The 23,524-nt window shown below is 48.8% G+C and overlaps 7 protein-coding genes across 7 annotated transcripts; 3 read left to right on the top strand and 4 right to left on the bottom strand.

The window, feature by feature from the left end:
* Positions 1-362: 362 nt before the first annotated feature.
* On the bottom strand, positions 363-1,140 carry RhiXN_02100 (Mob1/phocein family; the record flags this gene model as incomplete). The annotated part of the gene is made up of 3 exons (XM_043321919.1): positions 363-774; positions 832-960; positions 1,028-1,140. The coding sequence occupies 3 exons, from the start codon at positions 1,138-1,140 to the stop codon at positions 363-365; spliced, it is 654 nt and encodes a 217-aa protein (XP_043187742.1).
* A 272-nt stretch (positions 1,141-1,412) lies between these two features.
* RhiXN_02099 (pre-mRNA-splicing factor PRP1) lies at positions 1,413-4,811 on the bottom strand (the record flags this gene model as incomplete). The annotated part of the gene is made up of 10 exons (XM_043321918.1): positions 1,413-1,556; positions 1,611-1,876; positions 1,950-2,328; positions 2,395-2,653; positions 2,704-3,521; positions 3,574-3,766; positions 3,817-4,260; positions 4,371-4,544; positions 4,596-4,664; positions 4,726-4,811. 10 exons carry the CDS (start codon positions 4,809-4,811, stop codon positions 1,413-1,415), a joined length of 2,832 nt encoding a protein of 943 aa, XP_043187741.1.
* Positions 4,812-5,188: 377 nt separating this feature from the next.
* RhiXN_02098 (Respiratory supercomplex factor 2) lies at positions 5,189-7,333 on the bottom strand (the record flags this gene model as incomplete). Its single annotated transcript, XM_043321917.1, has 8 exons — positions 5,189-5,251; positions 5,304-5,436; positions 5,498-5,580; positions 6,524-6,681; positions 6,734-6,944; positions 6,999-7,131; positions 7,189-7,271; positions 7,328-7,333. 8 exons carry the CDS (start codon positions 7,331-7,333, stop codon positions 5,189-5,191), a joined length of 870 nt encoding a protein of 289 aa, XP_043187740.1.
* A 1,372-nt stretch (positions 7,334-8,705) lies between these two features.
* On the top strand, positions 8,706-11,704 carry RhiXN_02097 (SH3 domain protein; the record flags this gene model as incomplete). The annotated part of the gene is made up of 8 exons (XM_043321916.1): positions 8,706-8,988; positions 9,045-9,129; positions 9,184-9,370; positions 9,424-10,569; positions 10,641-10,802; positions 10,859-10,931; positions 10,985-11,077; positions 11,136-11,704. 8 exons carry the CDS (start codon positions 8,706-8,708, stop codon positions 11,702-11,704), a joined length of 2,598 nt encoding a protein of 865 aa, XP_043187739.1.
* Positions 11,705-11,982: 278 nt separating this feature from the next.
* Positions 11,983-13,952, bottom strand: RhiXN_02096 (RING finger protein; the record flags this gene model as incomplete). Its single annotated transcript, XM_043321915.1, has 8 exons — positions 11,983-12,261; positions 12,371-12,770; positions 12,834-12,872; positions 12,933-13,086; positions 13,142-13,235; positions 13,288-13,436; positions 13,493-13,634; positions 13,695-13,952. The coding sequence occupies 8 exons, from the start codon at positions 13,950-13,952 to the stop codon at positions 11,983-11,985; spliced, it is 1,515 nt and encodes a 504-aa protein (XP_043187738.1).
* Positions 13,953-14,159: 207 nt separating this feature from the next.
* On the top strand, positions 14,160-15,351 carry RhiXN_02095 (SH3 domain-containing protein; the record flags this gene model as incomplete). The annotated part of the gene is made up of 5 exons (XM_043321914.1): positions 14,160-14,489; positions 14,550-14,679; positions 14,740-14,928; positions 14,995-15,140; positions 15,196-15,351. The coding sequence occupies 5 exons, from the start codon at positions 14,160-14,162 to the stop codon at positions 15,349-15,351; spliced, it is 951 nt and encodes a 316-aa protein (XP_043187737.1).
* Positions 15,352-15,814: 463 nt separating this feature from the next.
* RhiXN_02094 (PAB-dependent poly(A)-specific ribonuclease subunit PAN2) lies at positions 15,815-22,480 on the top strand (the record flags this gene model as incomplete). The annotated part of the gene is made up of 28 exons (XM_043321913.1): positions 15,815-15,995; positions 16,202-16,535; positions 16,590-16,794; positions 16,849-17,054; positions 17,111-17,381; positions 17,433-17,536; positions 17,591-17,745; positions 17,802-17,840; positions 17,889-18,190; positions 18,248-18,316; positions 18,433-18,525; positions 18,579-18,728; positions 18,785-18,897; positions 18,949-19,054; positions 19,111-19,279; positions 19,338-19,472; positions 19,527-19,774; positions 19,831-19,948; positions 20,048-20,331; positions 20,380-20,607; positions 20,655-20,798; positions 20,849-21,009; positions 21,062-21,367; positions 21,418-21,488; positions 21,532-21,868; positions 21,931-22,128; positions 22,206-22,286; positions 22,339-22,480. The coding sequence occupies 28 exons, from the start codon at positions 15,815-15,817 to the stop codon at positions 22,478-22,480; spliced, it is 4,950 nt and encodes a 1,649-aa protein (XP_043187736.1).
* Positions 22,481-23,524: the final 1,044 nt, after the last annotated feature.

Here is a 23,524-nt window from a genome sequence, read left to right as displayed (position 1 = left end):
CATATCATCTGCTTTTCACTTTCGTATCACGGTCAAATCACAAACACAAACCATCATTCACACAATCTGAGCATCGCTCGTATATACATGTCTCCATTTCCATTGCACGCTATATAGAATTGTTTTCGTTTCATGACCCTATGTGATCTCATGTGTATTTGGGTTTTATCGTCACGCTGTTTTCGTTGTACCAGGACGCCCCTCGGGCAGATGTATCTTACTATATCAGAAACGAAGTTGTTTTGACTATTCCAATTAGCATTGGGTGTATTACGCCTGTGTTGTATTTGTGAACCCTATCGAAATAAATGTACAAGAAAATTCCGCGATTATTAGTCGAAAGCAAGGAAAGTAGTGGATTGTTAAGCATCCAAGATACCCATCTGTCGCCAGCGTTCCCAGAGAGCACCAACTCCAGCCTCCTTTCCTCGATCGCCAACAATGTCCTTGACTTCTAGCAAACGGTATTGCTGTCCAAACACGAGAAAGTGGGCGAAAAGAGAGTTAAAGTGGCCTTCAGAGTGCAAGTGAAGCAGATCCGTAAAATGAGCGTGATATATATGCGCAAACACGCGGAAAAGCTGCATAAAGATAGCCTTGCAGCACGCAGCAAAGGAAGAAGACGCGGCGGGCGGGAATTCACTTCCACTACGCGTGGGAAACGTCGTTTCGTCGTCGAGGCAGTTCTGCACCCATGTCATCACGTAGTCAATGTAAGTAGGCGCGGGAAGCGAGACCGCGCGTCGATTACGGTCCGTCCATTCGTAGGAGAGGCTAATAATTCCTCCATTTTAATACAACAAATCAAAGGGAGGAGTAATATAGGCTTACTTGGGCCCAGCGGTCATAGAAGTGCAAGTGTGGGTGGAGCACACCTCGGAGATCACCGCGCAAAACAAGTTCAGGTTCTGATAAAAGTCGAAGATATTGACCGCGACCCACTCGTTGATATCCACATATCTGACGCGAAAAAAAACAAAGGTGATATCAAAAAACACGATCGGGAATGAGGAGAGACAAGGCATACTTAGGCAGGGCAACAATGGTCTTGAACTTGCCAGTCACGAGCGCAGCGCGTACGAACGGTTGGCATAAATAGAGCGGAGTTCCATTTGCTGTGTTTGTTTCGTTGGGGGACATAATGTAAACACGGGTTGCGAGTAATGTAAGTATGGGGAGGACGAGACGCCTGTGGCTCTATAAGAGAAACGGTTGTTTCCGTTGTCACGCCCTCCAAACGGCAATTACCACGTGGTCACGGCTATAAAACCACCTTCCCTACGTTTACGTTCAAGATCTGGCCATTTCAAGAAGTTGTCAAACACCCTTTTGCCTTTTGCTATGTTACGTAGATAACACTCTACTGTACTATAGTATACAACGTGCAAGATACATTCACCATTACGATCCCTCTACGGCAGTTTCGCGGTAACCAGCTCCAGTATTTCTTTCGTTCCCTTGCCTGTATTCTTTAGATCCTTCGCGACGACTTGCCATGCCTGCGAATGATGAGGTTCTGCCGTCACGCATCCATCAATCACAACTTGTTGGTGTTCCTGTTTGTACAACATTAGCAACTCCCCTTCGACTCCTAGCGCTGGGTGCATTACCTTTGTTCCATGTTGTCTCTCAAACTTTAGCCACCACGCCCAAATCTCGCCAAGATCCTTGTCCGTCGCAATTGCTCGTTGGAACCATTGACGTGCTTTTTCAATCTTACCCTCGGCCCAGAACAAGCGTGCAACGGTGCATATGATTATAGGGTCGTCAGATGATTTCTTGAGCGCATCGACCGAACGCGCCTTGCGCGTCGCCCGAGGTTCGAGCCAAATTGCCAACGACCAGAGAAGACCAGAGGTAGGGCACTCTTGGAGACCTGTTGTATCAGGGATCAATCAATGTCAATATGCGGTTATTTGGAATTCAAAATAGGAGACGTTGATACGTACCGCGAGCAAGAATAACTTTGGCCTGGGCCGCTCCAGTACTTCGTTCTTCGACTCCTGCAGACTCGGCCCATAGTATATCCTCCTTGGGATTCACCAACCGCGCCTTCTCCAAGAGCGATCGAGCCTTGATCGCTTTGTTGTCCCGCTCTTCCAGCCGAGAGGCAAGGGTCCATAGGGTGATGCTCTTTGGACACGCTTTGAGGGCCTTGGAGTAAGTTGTACGGGCTTCTCCAATTTGCCCCAGGTCTTCGTAAATTTGTGCCTTGATCATATGTAGCTTGTCAAACGTGGGATACTTTTGTAATGCTGTTGTCAGTGTTTCCAGCGCTTGACCGTGCTGCCCTTGTTGCCGCTCAAATACAGCACATTTCATCCAAATCTAAGTTGAATATCAAGGAATTTGAGATCAGTTATTTAGAAGGCTGATGTTAAATATTTTGCCTACCCGCTCAGTGTCAGCAACTGTACGTGCACGAATAAGCAGTTCGCGCGCCACCGCCATTTCGCCGTTTTCAGCTTCGAGTTTGACAGCCGCCAGCCAAATCGCCTCGCTTTCTGGATTGGCTACGAATGCTTGTTCGAGAGTGCTTCGGGCTGCCATAACGTCTCCTGCGAGCCACTTTTCCTTGGCGGACATCAACCAAAGAACCTCGGCTTGTGGGCAGAACTTGACAGCTTGGGATAGTATAGCATCCAGGGAGGCTCTGTGGCACACCGATGAGCACAGGGCTAAATAAGCAGGGTTCAGACGTACCGGTCTCCGTAGGCCTTTTCGAGATCCGCCGCCTTGCGCCACAACTCTCTCCGGTCCGGCAATACACGTAGAGCATATGCTAATACAGCTCGGGCAACCACAACCTTGCCTCGAGTCAATGCGCTTTCAGCATCCGCGACCCAAGTATCGAATCTATCTTCCTCTTCTACTTCCATTGCGACTGAAGCCTTGACGATCGCCTCGGCCGTACGTAGACTTCCCTCAGCTTCACACTTTTCCGCTTCCGCAAGCCATTGGTCACGAGTGAGCATCGCGCCATGTTTTCGCAACTGGGGAACAGCCATGGCCAGGGTTTGGTCAACTTTCTCCAGCTCGGCAGCACGTTGTGCATCTGTCTTGTCGGTCCCATCCTCATTGGCGCCTACTCGGGCCTGTTCTTCGATCAAACGACCTGCAGCAATCCAAATCTCGTGCGAGGTAGGCACTTTTTTGCGTGCTTGGTTAATGACCTTTTTGGCACGTTCGGGAGTTTCGAGCCGAGCAAGCGCAAGCCAGAGTTCAACCGAGGTAGGAATAAGCTCTGTTGCTCGGGCAAGCAAGATTCGTGCTTCGGCGGGCGAATCTTCAAGGTTGACGTTCTCCTTCCAGAGGCGAACCGAGTTGGGGATATGGGTGACAGCTAATGAGGTACATGTCAATACACTTTCGATGTCGAATAATATAAACATGCCTTTTCGCATCACTCGTTTTTTAGCTTGAGGATCTGCCTCTAATTCAGCGGCAGCGAGCCATATCTTGACACTCTGAGGAATATGCTGAACAGCATTGGCCAATATAATCTTGGCATCTTCTTTTTGCTGGGTGTGGGGCGTTAGGGTACTGGAGCAGTCGGTATGGATCAGTACTCACGTGCAGACGGGCTGCCTCCAGCCATACATCCTCACTCTTCGGGCAGTTCTCTGTTCCCTCCCGAATAAGCTTGCGCGCGGCAACCATACGGCCGGCATGTTCTTCGACACAAGCCGCGGCAATCCAACCGGGAGCGTGCTTTGGGTTCGACTTGACAAGCGAATCGAACAACATACGAGCACGCTTGATGTCACTACCTCCCGTATTAGATAGTCAGAACCAGAAGGGACCTCCAGCACTCACCCAATCTCGGCCTCGGTCTTTTGAATAACGCTGTTCAGATCGGTAAGATAGCCTTTGGGATCGACAGTAGAGCTGCTCCCTGCAATCTGGTCGAGCTTCAAACCGAGTACTTTGTCTCGCGCCTGGCCAATTGCCACCAGGTTGGTAAGAGCTCCTCCTCCATCACCAACCTCGCTGAGGAATCCACCATTCTCTTGTTGACGCGTATCCAATGAATTTTCGTAATCAATTTTGTCTCTGTCCCCAACCAGAATGGTGTCGGGAACTGCGTACATCCTGGGATCTCGCTTGCGCTTTTTTCCAGTCAAGTTTCCAACCTCGGGCAGGGACTCCCATTCTGCATCGGAAACAGTAGCAAGGCCACGTTTGAGGTCGGCAAACTGCTGCTGAAGCTTCGGTCTTGAGGCGCGGAATTGCTCCTGTTCGTCCTTTTCTCGGGCTTCCCTAGATAGAAATTATGTGCGCAATGCAACAATCAAAAAGAGAGGAAATAGGCACAAGGTCTCAGCCGGAGTTCAGTGCCACACAGTCCAGAACAACACAACGATGCTTACTTGCGTGCTTTTCTTCGCTCTTCCATCTTACTATCCACAGCATCGTAGATTCGGTCTGCTTCCTCATCGTCTGCCTCGTACACTGTTCCTGCGAATAGGCCAGTCTCGTTGTCTGGATCCTGCAGGGCCTCTGGGTCGATCTCAACCTCCTCTCCCCGTCGAGCCTGTGCCTCTCTGTACAGCAAATTAAACAACCGAAGTATCGTAATATATGAGTACACTCACGCAACAGCCTCTGCAGAAGGTCCTTCACGAGCGGGACCAATATCAGATCGGGTGGTGAATCCAGAGGCACTGTAAGCGAACGTGCCAGTGAGCCTTCTATTGGCATTCGTTAATTAATGCACCAACATACCCTCTACCAAGACCTGCGACATATGATGCGGGTGCGGTTTGTGTCAGAAATGCCAGGCGATTCGGTTTGTTACTGCCTGCAGACATGGTGTTGGTGGTCGTAAGCAGCGGGTGGTGGCTGGAGAGTTACACCTAACCATGATTGCAATGACCGTTACAATATGTAACCGTAGTCCGTAGCCATCTGTTGAGGTGAGTGCACCCAACCAGTATTTCAACTACAACTTGAAGATATAAAGGTGGATATTGATATAAGTAGTATACACCATTATAAGGGTGTGTGTGGTATATTGTCTACTACACATACGATCCGAGTGTGCTTACATGCATGGAATCAGACTGTGCCAACACACGTCAAGTACACATGCTACTAACCAACCATATCTTCAAAACTTCCTATCAAGCGAGGCATTGAAGGGCCTTCAACAGAAAATGAATAGGCACAGATCACCGGAAGTTAAACCTTAGAGTTGCCGTTCCTCGAGTTCTGCCATAATCCGTTTGTAGCGTTGCATGGCAAGGTAATCCTGTGGTCCAAGTCGTTAGAGCGGGTTCAATACTTTCAATAAAAAACCTCACGTTGTAAGTAATTTCAGCGTTAGTCGCACCAGCTCCAAGCGTCGCAATAAGCATCAACCAGGTTTTTTGAACAACAGGAATTCTCCTGACCGCAGGATAAAACACCCCTGCGATGTACAAAGAAGGGAGACCACTATATAAGTTATGAACTATGAGCACTTCAGTACTATAAGGCGGCTATGTATAGAGCTCACACTGTAAGGCCAAGTACTGCTCCCCTGAATCCACCCCACATTGTTGCCCGAGCAGCCTCTTCTTGTTGCTCCTTTGTAACAACCTACAGTCACTCGTAAGCAAGTATACATTCATGATTTCACACGTATACACGACCTTCATAATATCGGGGCCGTAATGGGAAAGGCTGATGGTGGTAGTCGATGTATGCTTGACTCCTCAGACTTCATTTCGGAATTCAATATGATATCACACGGCTAGCTACCTTGATCGAATTGAAGGTCTTTCGAGATCGGCGACTTGCGCTCCCGTAACCAGCCGCGTATGTACCCGCAGACCGCTTCTCAGGCATTATTCTTTCGAGCTTGCTGACGCTCAATAAAGGTTCATGCGCGGCTGGCAAATATTAGCTTGGGAATCAAATCGGCCAATATTTTTCTTTAGATACTCACATTGCCAAATCTGTTCACCTTTATGTACACACTTACAAACGAAGGGTGGAACTTGGGGTGTACAGTATACCACGCATACTTACGCAACTGACGCAGACCGACTGCCGATGACCGTGGTGATCGAATTCGTGTGAGTGATCAACTTGCCGCCGGTAACATTTCTTGCCGCGGAACACGAAGCATAATACAATACCTGTAATCGTGTGCACTAAACTAGGCCAGGTCAGGAGTTCCGTTTTTGTGATTATTGATAGTATAAAGGAAAATGATATTATTCTATTATGTTCATACATATATTCATGCAAGGAGAGTCTAGTCCATATGCAAAAGAAGGTATCAAATGGAGCCCGAAACCCAAACAATCCAGTCGTCAAAGTGAATTCGGAAATGAATTCGGATTACGGGTGAGACCGGTCAGTTTTGAGCGAGTCTAGGCGAGCCAGCTCATGAGCTCTGGGTGGCATGGTGGTGATGGTGAGAAGGAGGCGTGTATGGTACTCGCTGAGAGTTGCTAGGGGTGTTGTCAATCTGTATTGATTGAGTTTGGGTCAGTAAGCCGTTGAGGCCGGGCAGAAGCCAGAGACTGCAGCTCACCATGAGTTTCCAAGCCTCTCCTGGAGCACGAGCCTTTTCGCTCTTTTCAAGAGCCTCTTCATCTGGGAGGTGAATGGCCGAAAGGCCAGCGCTGGCGAGCAATACAGCGATCGTAACGCCTTGTGCGTACATACGGACCTGTACGATCTTTTGGGAGACTACGAGGATGTTAGTTAAAATTATTAAGATGAATGAATGGTAATAGCTTACAAGGCACGCCGCGGTTACGAGCAAAGACCAGACCACCGGAAACCGCCATGGCGGTGACCCAGCTCATACCAATGATACCAAAGCGGTTCTCCTTGGCCCAGTGGAGAGCGCGACCCTGGAGACTGAGTGCATGAATCCCAGCCTCTTCTTCTTCTTGTTCCTTTCGCAAGATTTCGGCAGTACGTCCGTGCCATTGGGATTTGAGATAAGCCTGCGACAAAACGTTCATCAGCGATCACTCCAGAACATATGGCTCCACACTCACCTCATATGAGAGCTCAGCGTTGGTCATACCGGCACCAAGGGTGGCAATGAGCATCAGCCAGCCGCGCTGGACAGGCGGAATTGCGCGGACAGCAGGGTAACGTTTACTAGCAAAGTGTAGTGCGGGAATCGCTCTGCAAAGGCATCGGGTGTGAGAGATTTGTGATAATTAGCGGTACAGACGAGCGTACAATGCAAGTCCCAGGGCACCTCCTTTGGCAAGACCCAACATGGTGGTCTTTGCGGCCTCTTCTTGTTGCTGCTTGGTGATGAGCTGCAAGACAATGATCAGTGCTCAAAGTTTCGTCTGCACATGCAAGAGTGTCGCACCTTCATTTTGATTTAGTGAGCAAAGTAAAGTAGAGATATGTAAACCCGAAGGAATAAAGCAGGGAGTCGGTTGGTGTTTTTTTGAGTGGTTTGGCAGAGGGCAGATGGGTCCTGTTATATACAGCAAGAGGAGACGACCGGGCGGAGAACAGTCTCCCACCTCCGGGTCCGGCCGGCGGCAAGTCGATATCCCTGTCATGCTTACCCGTGAAATGATGCTGATTACAAAAATACCAATTTGTGATGTAATCTTGAATGTAACCACACTGAAATAGCCCGAACTACAATCGGCTCAACTTCGATTAGACTTGGATGGGATATCTTAATCCGGCATGCTGTTATCTATAAATTGGGCGCTGGGCTCACCGTCGGCAGATTTGGTCCGTGTTCCAAGTTGGGGCAATCTTTGACATATGATGTTCTGGCTGCCTCATTTATTTCTGAATGGACTTTTAAAATGATACACACCCCATTTTATACTTATGAGTCATGGTCAGGCAGTTTTGTAATCTTTCGGCTCCCATTAATTTCCAAATTTTATTCGTTCTACATGATCAAAATGACGTAGGGGCGTTGTATATAAGTACCAGTCCTCATGAATCCCTCACCTCTATCATTCGTCTATGTATCTTGAGTTTCACATTCACACCTGCATCTGATATAACGATGATTGGAGCGCCTGGAGCTAACTCCAAAAGACACGAGAGTACCCTCGATCAGAGTATACAAAAATGCTTAGCTCTTGCAAGTAACATTTTCAGCCCGCTCAACTTGGGCGAACTTTCGTGGCGCTGCGGTCCGGCCTGTGGCTAGGCCTAGAAATCCATCACCATTGTATGCTGCTCACGGGACTAACGATGCCTATCGCTCGATCTCAAAGCTCTTCTTTGCTTTTCCCTTCACAGGCTTCGACGCGTCTATGCTGTACTTTAGATATCGATATCGCGACTAGCCAAATATTGAGGGCCGCAAAAGCTTGTTCCTGACGAAGGTATATTTTGCTTACCTTGGCTACCAATTCCGCGAATACTTGACATTTCACTTCTCTCACGCACGTCCCGATCTTGTAAGCGGCTACTCTTAAACTATGTAATCAAACCAAGCATGGAAAGATGCCTTACGCAGTATACCAAGTCGGGCCTCGAGGCAGCCTCATGTCTTACAATAACGTTGCATTCGCCGAACTAATCTTTGGGATGCGGGGCTATTTACGCCGGGCACGAGGCGTAAGCACGCATGAAAACGAGGTACAGATCTATATATCACCACCTACCCCACTCACCCTGACTAGATAGTTATCATTTGGTCGCTTAGACCCCCTGCGCCAGACCACCACTAACCAAGCTACCCCCATCAAGCCACTGTGCTCAGCACACTTATGTCTTCGTGGACGGGCCAGGGCGGGCCAGGGGGCTCATCTGGGTCCGAATTTATACATGTCGACCATGATGGACACGCGGGTTCCTCGCCCGGGAGTGGTACCACTGGTATGCGTCCAGACTTTGGGCTCAGTCGGTCTATACCCACCAAATCATTAGATAGATCCAGTAATACAAGGGAACGAGAACAGAGAACAAGGACGTCGTCCAGCCAACGCGGTCGCAGTAGCAATGGAAGCACAAGCTCCTCCAGCAGTTCTATTAAGTGGCAATCAACAATAAGTGAGTCCCCACAGGCGGTGTTTCAGTTAACATACTCAGCCATCAATTCGGGTTAGATCAATTGACCGATCAGACGATACCTGAAGATCAGGCAGCCATCCGGCGACTGGGTGAAGATGTTCGTAAGGCTGGCGCCGCTGGGTAAGATACTAATTGTTGGGTTTATAGTCCCAAACTGATTTGGGTTGTATGCAGTGCACAAGCCGCTGTTGGCGCACTACGCACACGAATGGCCGATAAAAATGCTACTCCTGAAAGTCGAGTTAGATCAATCTCTGTCGCTCGCGTCTTGGCACAGAAAGCTATATCTGGAGTAGATGCCCAGCGTCAAATTGCGGACCCCTCTTTTGTTAACACATTGAAGAGTATTGCTAGCGATCCTGTAGGTGCCATATGCGCAAGGGGGGTCGAACCTTGTTGACTCTTATAAACTAGAATGTGCGAGCCTCCTTGAAGACTTGGGCCTCTCAAATTCGCATCGGCGATCCAGCTGAGGCTTCAGAGCTTGCGTCGATTACTGGTCTTGACGAGCATCTCTCTGAAGGAGTTGCGTCCCAAACACCTCGTCGACCGCCAGCAAATATTCCGGGAACTGCATCATTCCAAGGTCGTCCTCAACTAGCCACCACAGAAGAAGTAGACGAGCCCCGTTCGGCCATTACAGCCCATAATAGTGGCAGCCAATTATTCGGTGCACCGATGCCGGGCGGATTCGGTCTTGATGGAGGCGCGTTTGATGCGAATGGCTCCGTGGCCGGAGGCTCGAACGGAAGTGTGCGAGAATTTCCACAATCAACCATCCAGGGGATCCCACCTCATTTGTTGATTCCCCAGCTCGAGACGGGTGGTGGGGGTGGCGCACAACCACTCTCACATCCAGCCCCACCTTCAGGATGGGGAGAAGACGAGGACGGAGTTCAATCCGATGCACCGTCAACGCGGAGCAAACGCACGACAAAAACAAAATCACGGCTGGGGCGCTCAACGTTGGGAGTAGCCACTCCATCGATCGATGGGGGGCGGGAGGCGCGGAGTCGGCTCGACCAACAAATTCCGCGCCATGAACATAGCAGCTCTACTCTGGCCTCGTCGTTTGGCGCTGATGGCACAATGTCGGAAGTCGAGAGCACTCATACCCCCGGCGGAGACTCCTTGATGTATGCGCGCCACCACGGCACCGGCATACCCGTGCCACCTATAACTGTACCCGCGGCTACACCCGTGCCCACGGTTGCTCCTCAGGTTCTGCCTCCGTCTCGTCAGCGCTCAATCTCTCCAGACCCTATTCGAGTTCCCCGGCGTCGTTCTCCATCTCCAAGAGGTGCAAGGTCACGCATGGCCAGCCGAGCACGCGCAGAGTCACGCCGTCGACCGGCCCCAGCAGCCGATCCTGCTGCTATGTTGATCGAACTTACTGGTGTTCAATTTGTCCGGGCCCGAAAGGATTACGATGCGCTTCGTGACGACGAGTTGTCCCTGAACGAGGGTGACATCCTGGCAGTCATCAAACGCGAAGCGGACGGTCGATACTGGCTTGGACATATTCAGGGTCAGGTCGGTCGGTTTCCTGTGCACGTCGTGGTAAGTCGAGGTTATAGTTTCGAACTTTGTGTGGATAAAGTTCGAAGTCGATCATGATTCTTTAATCGTAGGATGTGTTGTCGCATCAATCGAGAACTCAGGGTGATTCTACAGCTCAGGAAGAGAAGACCACTGAACTGTTGCGCCGAGCGAGGGAGATAGAGGACTTTATGGAACATTTGCACGAATTTGACATTACAAGACATTGCATCACAGACGATGATGATATCCAGGTACTGATTTCATGTTCACCCAACTTGGCGGTGGCTAACTCAGGCTCAATTTATAGGCGGACCTCTCCTCACTCTTGGAATTGAGAAGAGAAGTTGTACGACATTTAGATGAAACCACAACGGGGATAGGTATGCATGTATTCGCATATACTGTGGGTCTCACACTGATTGCAAATTTAAAGGTCGCTTAAAGGCAATGCTGAACCAGATCAAGCAAGCACAACGTGTACACGATAGGCTGATTGATTCGCGAATTGCTGGATATGCTGCACGAAGTAAGACCATGCTCTACTCCACCGTATCAAAACTAGACGCCCATCCTCTTTTTTGTAGCGGCGATCCACGACGAAACGCCACGCATGAACTATCAAGATCTACCCAGCAATATGGGATATCCATACGCAGCACCTCCCTTTGACATGACCCCATATGCACGGCGTACATCTGGTATGCCCCCTCAGCAAATCGAACAAGCTCCTCGTCCATCGATAACTCAAAGGGGATACAATGATCAAAGGGGGTATAACGAACCTGCTGCAGCACTGAGGTATCGTCAATCCCAGGAGATGGGATATCCACCCCGTACCGGGCACCAGGGGATCATGCCTCCACGCGCAAGGACATATTCTTATGCACCTGCTTCAACGCCGACTACACAACAATCTCCTGATGATATGTCCATGTATGCCACGGAACCCAACACTCCTGGAGAACCATTGATTGCGGGAGCAACAAACGGCCAATTCCCGCTCCCTATGTCGGCTCAAACTGGAGGGTGGGGAGAGAGTGAGCGCGGTGGTACTGTAAAAGATGATGTCGGACGCACGACCAGGTCTGGGCGCAACAGGGGCCCCTCTGACACAAGCGCCCACACCCATACTTCACGGCGCGGGGCGTTCTGAGTTCCACCTTGAGTCTACTATATGCGCTTCGATTCTGTACTATGTTTCTGATCCCCATATGTACTTTAATTCCATGCATTTGCTCACTTTATCATTTCCAAACAAATTTATCCATATAAAGCAAGTGAGGGGCGATACAAAAATAAGACAATTAAACATTCCGTGTGTCCTCCAAACAAACTTCGGGCCGCAGCCCCACAGCAATTTCCCCTATCTATCGTGAATCTTCATATCCTTTCACAAATTCATCAAAGTGTGGCATAGATCGAATGTCAAAGTCATGAAGATAAGAGCGGTGTCCTCTCAGTAGCCTCCTGTCTTCGCGCCCGTACCCTCCGCCACCAATAGCCAGGCCCAGAGTTCCACAGTCCACTGATCCAGCCGGGGCTGCGTTCCGGCGCAATTGCAGAGCCGACGCCAGAATCTCCTTCTAGAACGCCTGTTCCGGATGCGGCGGCAGTCCTGTTATCGGTGTCCGAGGGGTGTACTGCGACGGGAAAGACGCGGGGAGTGGTGCGAGGAGCGGGATGTGTTACGTCTGCTTTGCAGATAGGGCACTGGGAACGTAGCCGTCAGAGAAGGATGGAGCCAAGAAGGACAAAGAAGACATATGGGGAAATCGTTAGGGGGATTTATCATCTGGACTAGCATAAAAAGCGCACTCACCACTTTCTTTCTGTTCAGTAACCAGCCATCGACCTCGTCAACATGAAAAACATGACTACATGGTAAGACTCGAACCCTATCCCCTCGGGCAAAGGAGCATAGGCAAATTGCACACTCGGCTTGGGAGGCATACCAGGTGGGGTGGCCTTCTGATTCTGGAACGGGCGTCGCTTGACCGGCTTCTTCGTCTCTTTCCTCTTGGGCAAGCGTAGAGTCTGCCTCTGGCTCAGGAGCGACTTCGTTTGGATGACTAGCTATCCAATCCTTCTCGCTCACCCAACCTGCACCAGTCCATACTCTTATAGGAAGAGCACGTACTACATCGCCAGGTGCGCGCTGCCGTGCAGCATGACGGGCTGCGCGAACACGATGGACAAATACCGTCACCAGTGTCATTATGCTGCAAATGACGAATGGGGGTAAATTAGTGAATATTGGGTTTTTGTTGAAATGTAAAATATACCTGGGTAATAGTAATAATATCGCGAACGACAAAATCGGGCTACAGTATATGTGTAGATTGTCGTTGGAGGGTGCTCCCGCAGGGGATTGACAAACTTACGACCACCAAGCCCAAGTTTCTTCAGGTCCTAGTACCACGCTCACAGTACGTAGCCCAGAGGTGCTAATATTGCTTGAGGCGATGAGATCGATGAGTGCCGCATAGGTAACACGAGTGACATAAACGGCGGGTATTACAATATCTTGCGTGTCAGCTGTCAAGTGCTTGTCAAGCAATCTTAGTGAGGTCAAGGGAGAGTGAAAACATACAGGAAGGAGACATTGATACGAGTTCTTCGGGAGGATCTTGGGGCTTGCCACCAACGATGGCCGCCCGAGCACCGAGCTTCTGTGCTTGACGAACCTAGTATAATTCGTAAACCATTAGCCGATAATAGTGAGTTCCGGGTAGCCACCTTGTCATCAAAGCTACATCCCCCTCGCATTATGAGTGCGATCCAGCTCTCGTTCACGGAGGGTCTGGGATGATGGTCTGGAATCTGGAGAGGCGGGCATCCAGTGTTATCTCTAGCGATTGGGTATGGGATTGTTCCTCGTGTAGTTGCTGCAAATTGAGAAATTAAGAGACCAAACTGGGCTCCAATTAACTAGCAAACTCACTTTGGAACTGGTCGTGTGATTTGTTGGTGTGGACGGTGAAGGAGCTGAGTGGGAGGAGATGTCCCAGTAGGCCGGGAGAGGTAACGATATGTGTGCCAAATATTGCGGGTCGTGTCGTAAATGTTTGAATCGGCTCTTGGTCCTGTACGAGAGAATTATTAATAAGGTAAGTCTGGTCAATGATATATAGGATAGAACTGACCACCAGGCTGAGCTCGCTTTCTGCCATAGACCAACCGTTGAGATTCCAAAGCCAACTGTCACCTGTCTGTGGGATGCCGAGATCGACAGACAAGTTGGTGCCCTGTCTGTATCTCCGCATGCCAAATGCACGAGCGATATTTCTTACAAGCTGTCCCCAAGAGTGCTCGACTTCCTCTCGTCCTTGCTGTACTATCGGTGTGGCCTCTGCCATCCAAGCGCCGAGCACGAAGAGTGTGGCATAGGCTCCGATCCTCATCGTGCCGCAGTTGAGTGGTCGTGGTCAGCCGGAACAAATCCAAAGTCGTGGTAGACTCCGATTCTCGCGTGCCCGACCGCAAATGGCGATTCCTGACTTTACCCGCTATCACGTGAATCATATTTAGGAGACTTTCCCGTTGCGTCATTTGAGCCACTACATCCACACTCACCACTTGAAGCCAGTAATTTACTAGTGCCGCACATCATGTCTATGCTCGACAAATTCCGCGCTGGTGCTCGCAAGGCCCAGCTCCAGGCCACTGCCTTTATGCAGGAGGGTGGCTCTCGTATGCAGCAAGAGTCTGCCGCTCTCGTCAGGGGATTTTCGTTGCCAGGAGAGGCTGAAAAAGCAGCAAAGATCCTCGAGAGTTTCCTTGGTGAGCAAAATAATAATAACATGAATAATCGGTATTTGGATCCATTAACGTCTCCTACCAATCACAATCCAATAGCCAATCCCGACCATCCCGAGTCTGCTCTCAACGCCATCCCCAAAGCTGTCCTCCAGAGTGCTCGTGGACTTGCTGTCTTCCAGGTATGTGACTGATAACTCTATTCGGTTTCTATAGCATCACATGTCATTGTTTCCATATAGGTTATCAAAGCAGGTTTCGTCTTCTCTGGAAAAGCAGGCTCTGGTATCGTTCTTGCTCGCCTTCCAGACGGATCATGGAGTGCTCCCAGCTGCATCGGTACCGCTGGTGTAGGCTGGGGTCTTCAGATTGGTTGGTATTATCTCATATATCAGTCAAGACATCGTGGAATACTGACCACATATGATACAGGCGCTGATATAACCGACTTTGTTATCGTCCTCAACTCGGAGGAAGCCGTGCGCGCATTCTCCATGGGTGGAAATGTGACTATTGGGGGAATATTTCAGCTTCGGCTGGGCCAATCGGGACGGGAGGTGCCGTCCAAGCGAGCTTGGCTAGCCCTGCACCCATGTTTAGCTACTCCAAGAGTAAAGGTACGTACTTGTTCTTATTTTGTTTAACGCATTTCGATACGAATTTCACTTGCCTTTTTACTCTAAACAGGGTTGTTTGCCGGTTTGAGTTTGGAAGGAACTATCTTGATTGAGCGTAAAGACGCAAATCGCGATTTCTACGGTTCGGATGTCCCCGCCAAGGACATTCTGAGCGGAAGAGTTCCTCCACCGGAGGTTGCTGGAAAGATGTACGAGGTACGGTGATCACAATATCTGTTCCCATATATGAAAAGCTAATACTCTCCAATAGGTGATCGAAGCCGCCGAAGGATTGGACGAATCTGGCCTTCCCTCGAGCGCCTACGTACCCGATGCGACTGGTGCACACCAACCAGTGCCACAGGGTGGCTACACTGTCGGTGGACAGGGACAGAGCACCACTGTCTTTGATGCCGATCAACACTAAGGTACACCTGAAAAGAAAATAGACATGGGGTGGGAGTAGGCTTTCACAGCAGTGGGATTAATGAGACACGATGGGATACGATTTTGATACCTTTGTATATAACATGAACAGTTTACTCCAAATTCGAGCTTCTCACTATATTACTAGTATTACCTTAACGTTGCAAGATCGATACTGAGTGCTTTGGCACAATCGTTTGACTATTTGGTCTAAACAAACCCCGCCTCCATGGCGCTTGTTCCTGACTACCATACACTTGTATACTAGCATTGTAAGCTGGAGTACATATTGTATTGTAAGAGTTTAGTATGTATAGGTACCATTTGTGTTTGCTCATGGAGAGGTACTTTATCAGGCTAATTGGTTGGGGTATTTGGTTATAAAGAGTTATAGACGAGTTTAATGTAAAGTAGGTATTTGCGTTCTTCTTCATACCTCGATTAGGAATTGACTTTGTCCAGCTATGGATCCGTCCCAACCTCAATCTAAATCAACATATTATACTCTACCAAGCTTTCACCTCGCCCATACTGTTCCAGTGACCGCGCTCTCTTTCGACCCCGTCTCTGATGTACTCTGGACAGGTTCAGCCGCAGGGCTCGTCTCGGGCTACTTTGGAAATGTAACCACCACAGGCTATGCTGGTAGCTTGACAAGAGGAGTCACGTTCCCTGTTAAGGTGAAACAGGTGTATTGAAGATATTGACGGGCGAGAAGGATATCAAAGCACTGGGTAGTGGTGGGCTCGGGAGTTGGACAAAGGGTGGAGCAGGGAGATGGCAATTCATGTAAGCCATTCTTCCTCTCAACGAACCCCACTCGCACAATACTGAATCAACTTGATCCCAAGGCCGCAAGAGCATCTGTCAACATTTACACCACCCGACAATACCAAACACATTCGTCGTTGCCGCGCAATCTCCTGGCAGTGGGTTCCATATCGTGAACGCGATCTCTGGTGCATCTCTCCGACGTGTCTCTTCACCGTTCAATGTCTCCCATTTAGCCCATGTTGGAACGTTGCTTGTGTCCGGTACGGTCGACGGTATGCTTAGGACGCATGATTTTAGGACGAGAGGGAGGGAGGATACAGCTGCCGAGAGCTCATGCATTGCTCATACGGGTGGAATACAAGCTCTAGAGGCTGCTGGGAACTATATATTTACTGCAGGCTGGGGTATAAGGTTTGTATCTTCGGGGCCCAGTTCAAAAAAAGGAAGTCTAAATAGTATTTCTAGGCAATCCCACCCTCATGCAGAACACTTTGTCAAAGTTTTCGACATGCGCACGCTTCGTCCGCTCTCGCCCATCCCGTTCGCGGACCTTCCTTCGTTCATCAGAGTACATCCAAAGAAACCCACAACGCTTGTGCTTGCTTCAAGTCAAGGATTTGTCAACGTGATTGATGTTGTGCAAACCGGTGGAGCGCCAGACTTTGTCCAAGTTGGTTTCAGACCTCTTCTTAGATATTGAGCTTTTCTAATCTAAGGTTTGCAGGCACCGACTTCATCGTACCTATCGTCTGTAGCTATATCTCCAGAGGGTGATTATGTGGCTCTCGGAGACGCAGATGGTTTCGTCCATTTATTGTCTTCCGTACCGGAAAACGTATCGGAACCTGTTCCGTTCAATGGATTCGAGGGCGAGCCTGCTATGTGGGCTCATAAGCAAGACTTACCTGATGTTCAATGGACGGATGAGACGTAAGAACCACTGTATACCTTCTCGTTATTGGATTAACGAAGATGTGATCATATAGGCCTCTGAGTACCATCGGACTAACATATTATAAGACACCCCTCCTGTCCTCTCAGCTCTCGCTAGCTGTCCCGCATGGCATACAAGCATATCCTCCTCCTGCGAAAATTCCACAAAAGGTGCTGGACACAATGCGTACGGTGGATTTTGTGGGTTACGCACAATTGCCAAAAGATTTAGTGGGAAGGAGGAATGTAGCACCCACTACTCAAGTTGAAAGTGGACGATTTAGGAGCACAAGAACCACGAGAAAGGCCTCTGACGTTGATGCGGTACGTTTGAATGAATAAAGAGACAAGGACAGATGGTAATATGATGTATAGGTTACAGAACATTTCGGAGACACATCGATTTCGGAGATACCCAAACCTTATAGACGAGTGGAGATTATGTATTCCAAATTTGGTGTTGAGGACTTTGATTTTGGGTATGTATCTTTATTCAATTTATACACGCAACCACCTAATTATACTCGATATAGCTACTATAATAAGACCAAGTATAGTGGCCTCGAAACTCACATTGTTAACTCGTACACAAATGCACTCCTCCAAGCACTTCATTACGTCCACTCTGTTCGGCGGGTGGCCCAGTCCCATATCACCACCCCATGCCAAACAGAGCATTGTCTCCTTTGTGAATTTGGGTTCTTGACTCGTATGTTGGAGGATGCCAAAGGTGTTAATTGCCAGGCCAGCAACTTTTGCAAAACGATTCCCAAATTCAGCAAGGTACGTCGTTCAAATGAGAAAACGTATACGGCTAAAAGTTCTCGATAGCTGGGGCACTGGGAGTCGTAGACTACCAAGCCGAGGGGCTGAAACGAGACTATGGTGCCATCATCCAAGTATTCAATCGATTCTTGCTAGAAGAGATGAGCACTCGGAGCGATGTTCCTGATGGAAACCCATGGCTCATAAAGGTTGATGAAGACCAAGTCATGACCAATGGAGCGAGCAAATCTACTGTCACGCAGTTGATGGGGATCGATGCACAATCGATTGTTGTATGTGGTGCTTGCGGCGCTACGACCGAAAAGGATACTCTTAGCCACGTCGTCGATTTGACATTTCTGCGAAAAGTAAGCATTTGTGCTATGTCTACTGAAAACGCTGATAGGGGCTAAACACGCATATAGCCTCAGTTGAATATCACGTTTTCTTCCCTACTCAGTGCGTCTATTCTTCGCGAAACGACGCATCGTTCCGTATGTCAGTCCTGTAAACAACAGGCCACGTTCCACACGCAACGAATTGTGCCAGCTGCCGCCTTGCCTCCCGTCTTGGCGGTGAATACCGCGATCTTAACGGATGATGCTGGCAGCGTTTGGAGGGCCAAAGGACAAAACTTTTTAACACCCGAGGTATCCATCACGTGTGGCCGAGATGGGAAGGAGACGCCGACTATGAACTGAGAGTGAGTGTCATATTTCCTCAAAGGGGGAAATTTCTCATCATAAGTTGTTCCAGTCAATGGTTGTCGAGGTCAAGAACGAAACTCATGCGCCACATCTGGTCGCTCTTGCGAAAGTACACGAAGATGGATGGTACTTGTTCAATGATTTTGTGGTTCAGAGTGTGACGGAAGCAGAGGCACTCTCGTTTGTTGGAACTTGGAAGGTAAGCATATCATTGCTTGGGGTATTATGTGAGATGGCATTTTAACATTATAATAGACGCCATGTGTGCTATATTTTGAACGAAAGGATAACGACTCTAAGCTCGATCTTGGTACACTACCCATGAAGATGGACCCGGCTATTTTGTGCAACATAGACAATATTTCATGGTACTTTAGTTTGTCACATCATTGATGCGCTACCTACTAATATTGGCTCAGGCGAATGAATAAATCCAAACTAGTTCACGAACCCCTGACCGCGGATGAGCTACCCACACCTGGTACTCTAGTTGCAATTGACGCAGAGTTTGTTTCCTTGCAGAAGGTACGGCCTGGCAATTTTACCAACGGGTTCAAAAGCTCTAATCAGCCGGCCCATAGGAAGAAAATGAAATGCGTTCAGATGGAACCAAGAAAGTCATTAGGCCATCTCAACTCTGTTTGGCCCGAGTATCTGTCTTGAGAGAAGATGGGCGAGCATTCATTGACGATTATATCCACACAAGTGACACAATCGTGGATTATTTGACCGAGTTTTCGGGTATCAAACGTGAGCAAATGTCGAGAGCGCTCGGGACCATTCAGACTAATTTTTGAGGCGAACTTAGCGGGCGATTTGGATCCCTATTCTTCTGAGCACGCACTTGTACCTTTGAAGACCGCTTATAAGAAACTCAGGCTCTTAATCGACCTTGGTTGTATATTCATTGGCCACGGCTTAAGCAAGGATTTCCGAATCATCAGTGAGTGGTCGAATATGTCTGTACCTCTAAGTGTATACACTAATGGCACGACAGATATTGCTGTACCCAAGGAACAAGTCATTGACACAGTTGATATCTACTTTTTGAAAGAACGACAACGTCGAATAGGATTACGATTCCTCTCATGGTACCTCTTACGGCAAACAATCCAAATCGATACACACAACTCAATCGAGGACGCCCGGGCTGCGTTGCTTCTGTATAACCTTTATGTGCAACTAGAAACGGAGGGCCAATTCGAGGATACTCTGGATGAAATATATCGCGAAGGGCGAGCATTGGTGCGTTTATTGATGCCAGTTCGCGAGCGTGATTACCTCAACGAGATGCATTGTAGAATTGGAAAACACCTGGGGATCCCACATCACCCAAGCCGGCCAAGGCGCAAGTGGCTTCGATGACCCCCTCTATCAGCGGGACTTTTACGCCGCCATATGGATCGCCCAGTACTGGTGGTGCATTGTCAGGGCACACGTCGTTTTCCCCACAGTGGCGGAGAAAGTGATCACATGGATCATGTGACCGTGTTATTAGCAAACAAATACATTCTGTAGCACTTGAACCTGTATCCTCCATGGTGATTGTCGTACCTCCTAGCGGCCGAGCCCAGCGAACATATGCGACAGAATATAAATCGATTGTTGCGCGCTATGTACGCTCCCCGGCCAAGTCGGCGTCGTCAATTGTGATTATCCCGTCGCCTGATGTCGATGCTCTTTGTGCCACTCGTATTCTTGCCACCATGTTTCGGAACGAGGGAGTTCTCTATCGGGTGAATCCGATATCAGGCTATCCGGATCTGACTGCATATCGTGAAGAGTTGTTAAAGTCACCTGAGGTGTGTTCTGTGCTGCTGCCAACGGATCCCTAGCTAATCTCGACATAGCTGCAAACAATTATTCTGGTAAATATCGGGGCTATTCTCGACCTACTCTCCGAGGAATGGTTTGCAGACTTTCCCCATGACGTGACTATCCATGTTATTGATTCAACACGACCTCAAAATTTATCGAATCTCTTTGCACCTGGGCGCGAAGGGGAGAGGGTGAGAGTATGGGACGGTGGAGAAGCATTGAAATTAGAAAAACAGAAAGAGGCATATGAAGCATTCTTAGTAGGTTTATTTTGCATTGAAACAGACCTTCTCTAATCTTTAATCAGTACGCTGTCGACTCAAGCTCTGACGAGTCCGATGGCGATGATGATGACGAGGAGCTGGAAGATATGGAAGAAAAGGCCGCTGAGGATGGGGACGATTCGGACAATGATCGGCCAAGGCAAAGGAGGAAACTTAATACCGGCAAGGTGCGTTTTTACCCGATACCGATGCCAATAAGCGTTCATCTGCGATCTAGCCTTCGTCGCAACAACGCAGAGAGCAGCGTCGAATCCGAGAAAAGCACCGAGATACAATAGAAAAACATTACTGCTCTGGGACGTCCTATGGTCCGAGTGCTGCAGGAACTGTCTATGTGCTCGCTTCTTACCTACAGTTAGCTGTAAACGAGACCCTCTGGTAAGCCTATCCCATTTGGGTAATTACTACCATTACTCAAGTGCTTGTTCAGGCTGGCTATTGTTGCTCTGACCTACCAGTACATCTCTGCTCGAATATCGCGGGACGACTACGACTATTGGCAAGTCGTGTACGCAGACGAGGTTGCGCGGCTCAACCCGCGTGTGGATCTAAGCGCATCAGCTGCTCTACATGCAGATGACACAGGGATCCGTAGCTGTCAGGAGCTTCGGTTCACACTCTATCGGCACTGGACACTTTACGACTCGATGTATCATTCGCCATACGTAGCTGGCAAGATGAATATATGGAAAGAGAGAGGCAGAAGAAACCTGGCCGCTATGTTTGCTAAGATGGGGTGAGAGCGCAATTTTCTATGCTCAATATCAGTAACTCAACCTCTACTAGTATATCTCTGCAAGAAGGCCAACAGCTTACTCCCACATGGACCGTAACTTCCGAAAAGACCTACCGGACTTGTTAGAAACCATTGCACCTGAGTACGGCATGGTCGAATTACAGTACCCTTCGTTCGTTCGAGCCTATGGCTTTCTGACTCAACCCTTTGCGGCTGCGGATTGCGTCGAGGCCGTTCAGCGTTACTCGACGCTGGCACCGGAGTTCGATTAGAAGTTGAAGTTGATGGCGGGAGGGGAGGTGGCGAATGGTTTGGAGGTGCTAGAATCTGGAACGCTGGTGATGGGATAGCCAAGAATAAACCTGCGACAATGACTGGAGGAGGCGGAAAAGATAGCATCGGGCTCGAGGGCCCCTCAGGTGGCAAAAACGAAGATGAAGATGAGAAAAATAAGGCCTGGCGGCATAATTTCTGGCTGGCATACGATTCATTGGGATCTGAGTGCGTAGTTCTTTCCGTAACCCACTTATTTTTTGCTCATTTCTCCCAATACATGCGTTCAGCTCGGAAAGTATTCGAGCATTGCAACATGCGGTTCCTCTTGCTAAATCGCTGCACCAAATTGTTCTGAGTCAAGGTTCCGAGTTAATCGAGCGTGCGGGTGCCATAAAAACATATCGCAAGTTTCGAATGGCGGTTCTGACGCAAGGAGCACACCTCGCTCTCTTTTCCCAGGCAGGCCCCCTGTCTCGTTTGGCGCTGTGGCTTGTGGACGCTCTCCGAGATAAAATTAAAGCAGTCAAAGGACCTAGGGGAAAGGAATCGCTTCCTTTTGTAGTTGCATGCTAGACGAAAGGGCTGGTAGCTATTTAGTAGTCGGTGTAACTGGGGCAGTTGAATTTGGCGATGTGAGGAACAAGTGAGTCTTTCCAGCTCGAGGTGAAGAATTCCTACTGAGACTCCGTGATTAGCGCGTTTGGTTTGGCCTTCCTTCAAGCCAAGGCAGATTCCAATGCACGAACACGGCACGGGACCTTTGACACGAGCGTGGTTGAAGTAAACGTAGACGACTTGCAATTGTTTACCGAGGCGTTGGCGATGCACGCTCAGTAAACGAGATTTTATAGATGCTATCATTTTGCATATATGCATGGTTTCTGATGGTTATTTATTTGTTGTTTGCATGTTTGTAACTTAAGTAGCATTAATCGTATACGCCGTATCGTTTAAGGCTGTATTGGTAAACTATACCCATTCAATGACTATTAAATTGCGTACATAAAAGCGTCAACGCCAATAAACCCAGCCACCCTGAAACAAAGATTTCAATGCCCGTACCAGATTTTTCAAGGTAAACAATCTCCGTCTACACAACCATTCATAAAACGCAGATGAACCTGCTGGGAAACAAGAGTTGCCACTCGCGTCTTTTGCCAGCCCAGTTTAGAGGATCACAAATCGAGACTGAATCAGATAGTTTTGGATCAAGACTCTAAACGGCTATAGTTTATACTACAGATCAGATATGTATAGTTCTGGTACGTATTGCCACAGCCACTCGTAAAACGGGGAATGCCCTGCAGGACGATAGGCATATTCGCCCGTGCCATCTCCCCAATCCAGCTGGACGTCGCACAAGTACAAGCGCTGAATCGGATGGCTCTCGATCAAGGCTTTGAGCATGTCAGTGCGAGAGAGTGTGCAGGAAATCAGTCGCAAGGTGTTAAGCCTTGGAAAGGTGTCGGATGATTCAGGTCGTATGAGTGGGCATATATCGATTCGGCCAACTGGGAGTAAATATGTCAGCGTGTGGAGATTTATTAGAACCTCAAGCATGGGTCGCATATTTTTAATACGTTCCTGGCAGTCACTGTAAACAGTTAACATAGTAATGCTAGAGGGATCCATGTCCGTGAACGTCCCGAAACCTATGGCCCCAGAGCGGAGATGGAAGTCGATAGTATCCCAACCATAGGGGACCAAATCTTGCAAGTCCGGACGAGTGTAGTAATAGCGTTTGTCTAGCCGAATTACTTTCCCACTATGAGCTATTTCAGGATAAAATTTCTTCCAGTGTCTTAGTCCTGAATTATGAAAACGGCGAATGTCTAAAACCCGCAAGTTGTGTCTTGTGGCAAGGGTGAATACATGGTTTCT

The sequence above is a fragment of the Rhizoctonia solani genome, chromosome 16, assembly GCF_016906535.1.
Source record: "Rhizoctonia solani chromosome 16, complete sequence".
NCBI classification, from domain to species: Eukaryota; Fungi; Basidiomycota; class Agaricomycetes; order Cantharellales; family Ceratobasidiaceae; genus Rhizoctonia; species Rhizoctonia solani.
The sequence above is the reverse complement of the archived record's forward strand: the minus strand, read 5'-3'. Positions and strand labels throughout refer to the sequence as shown.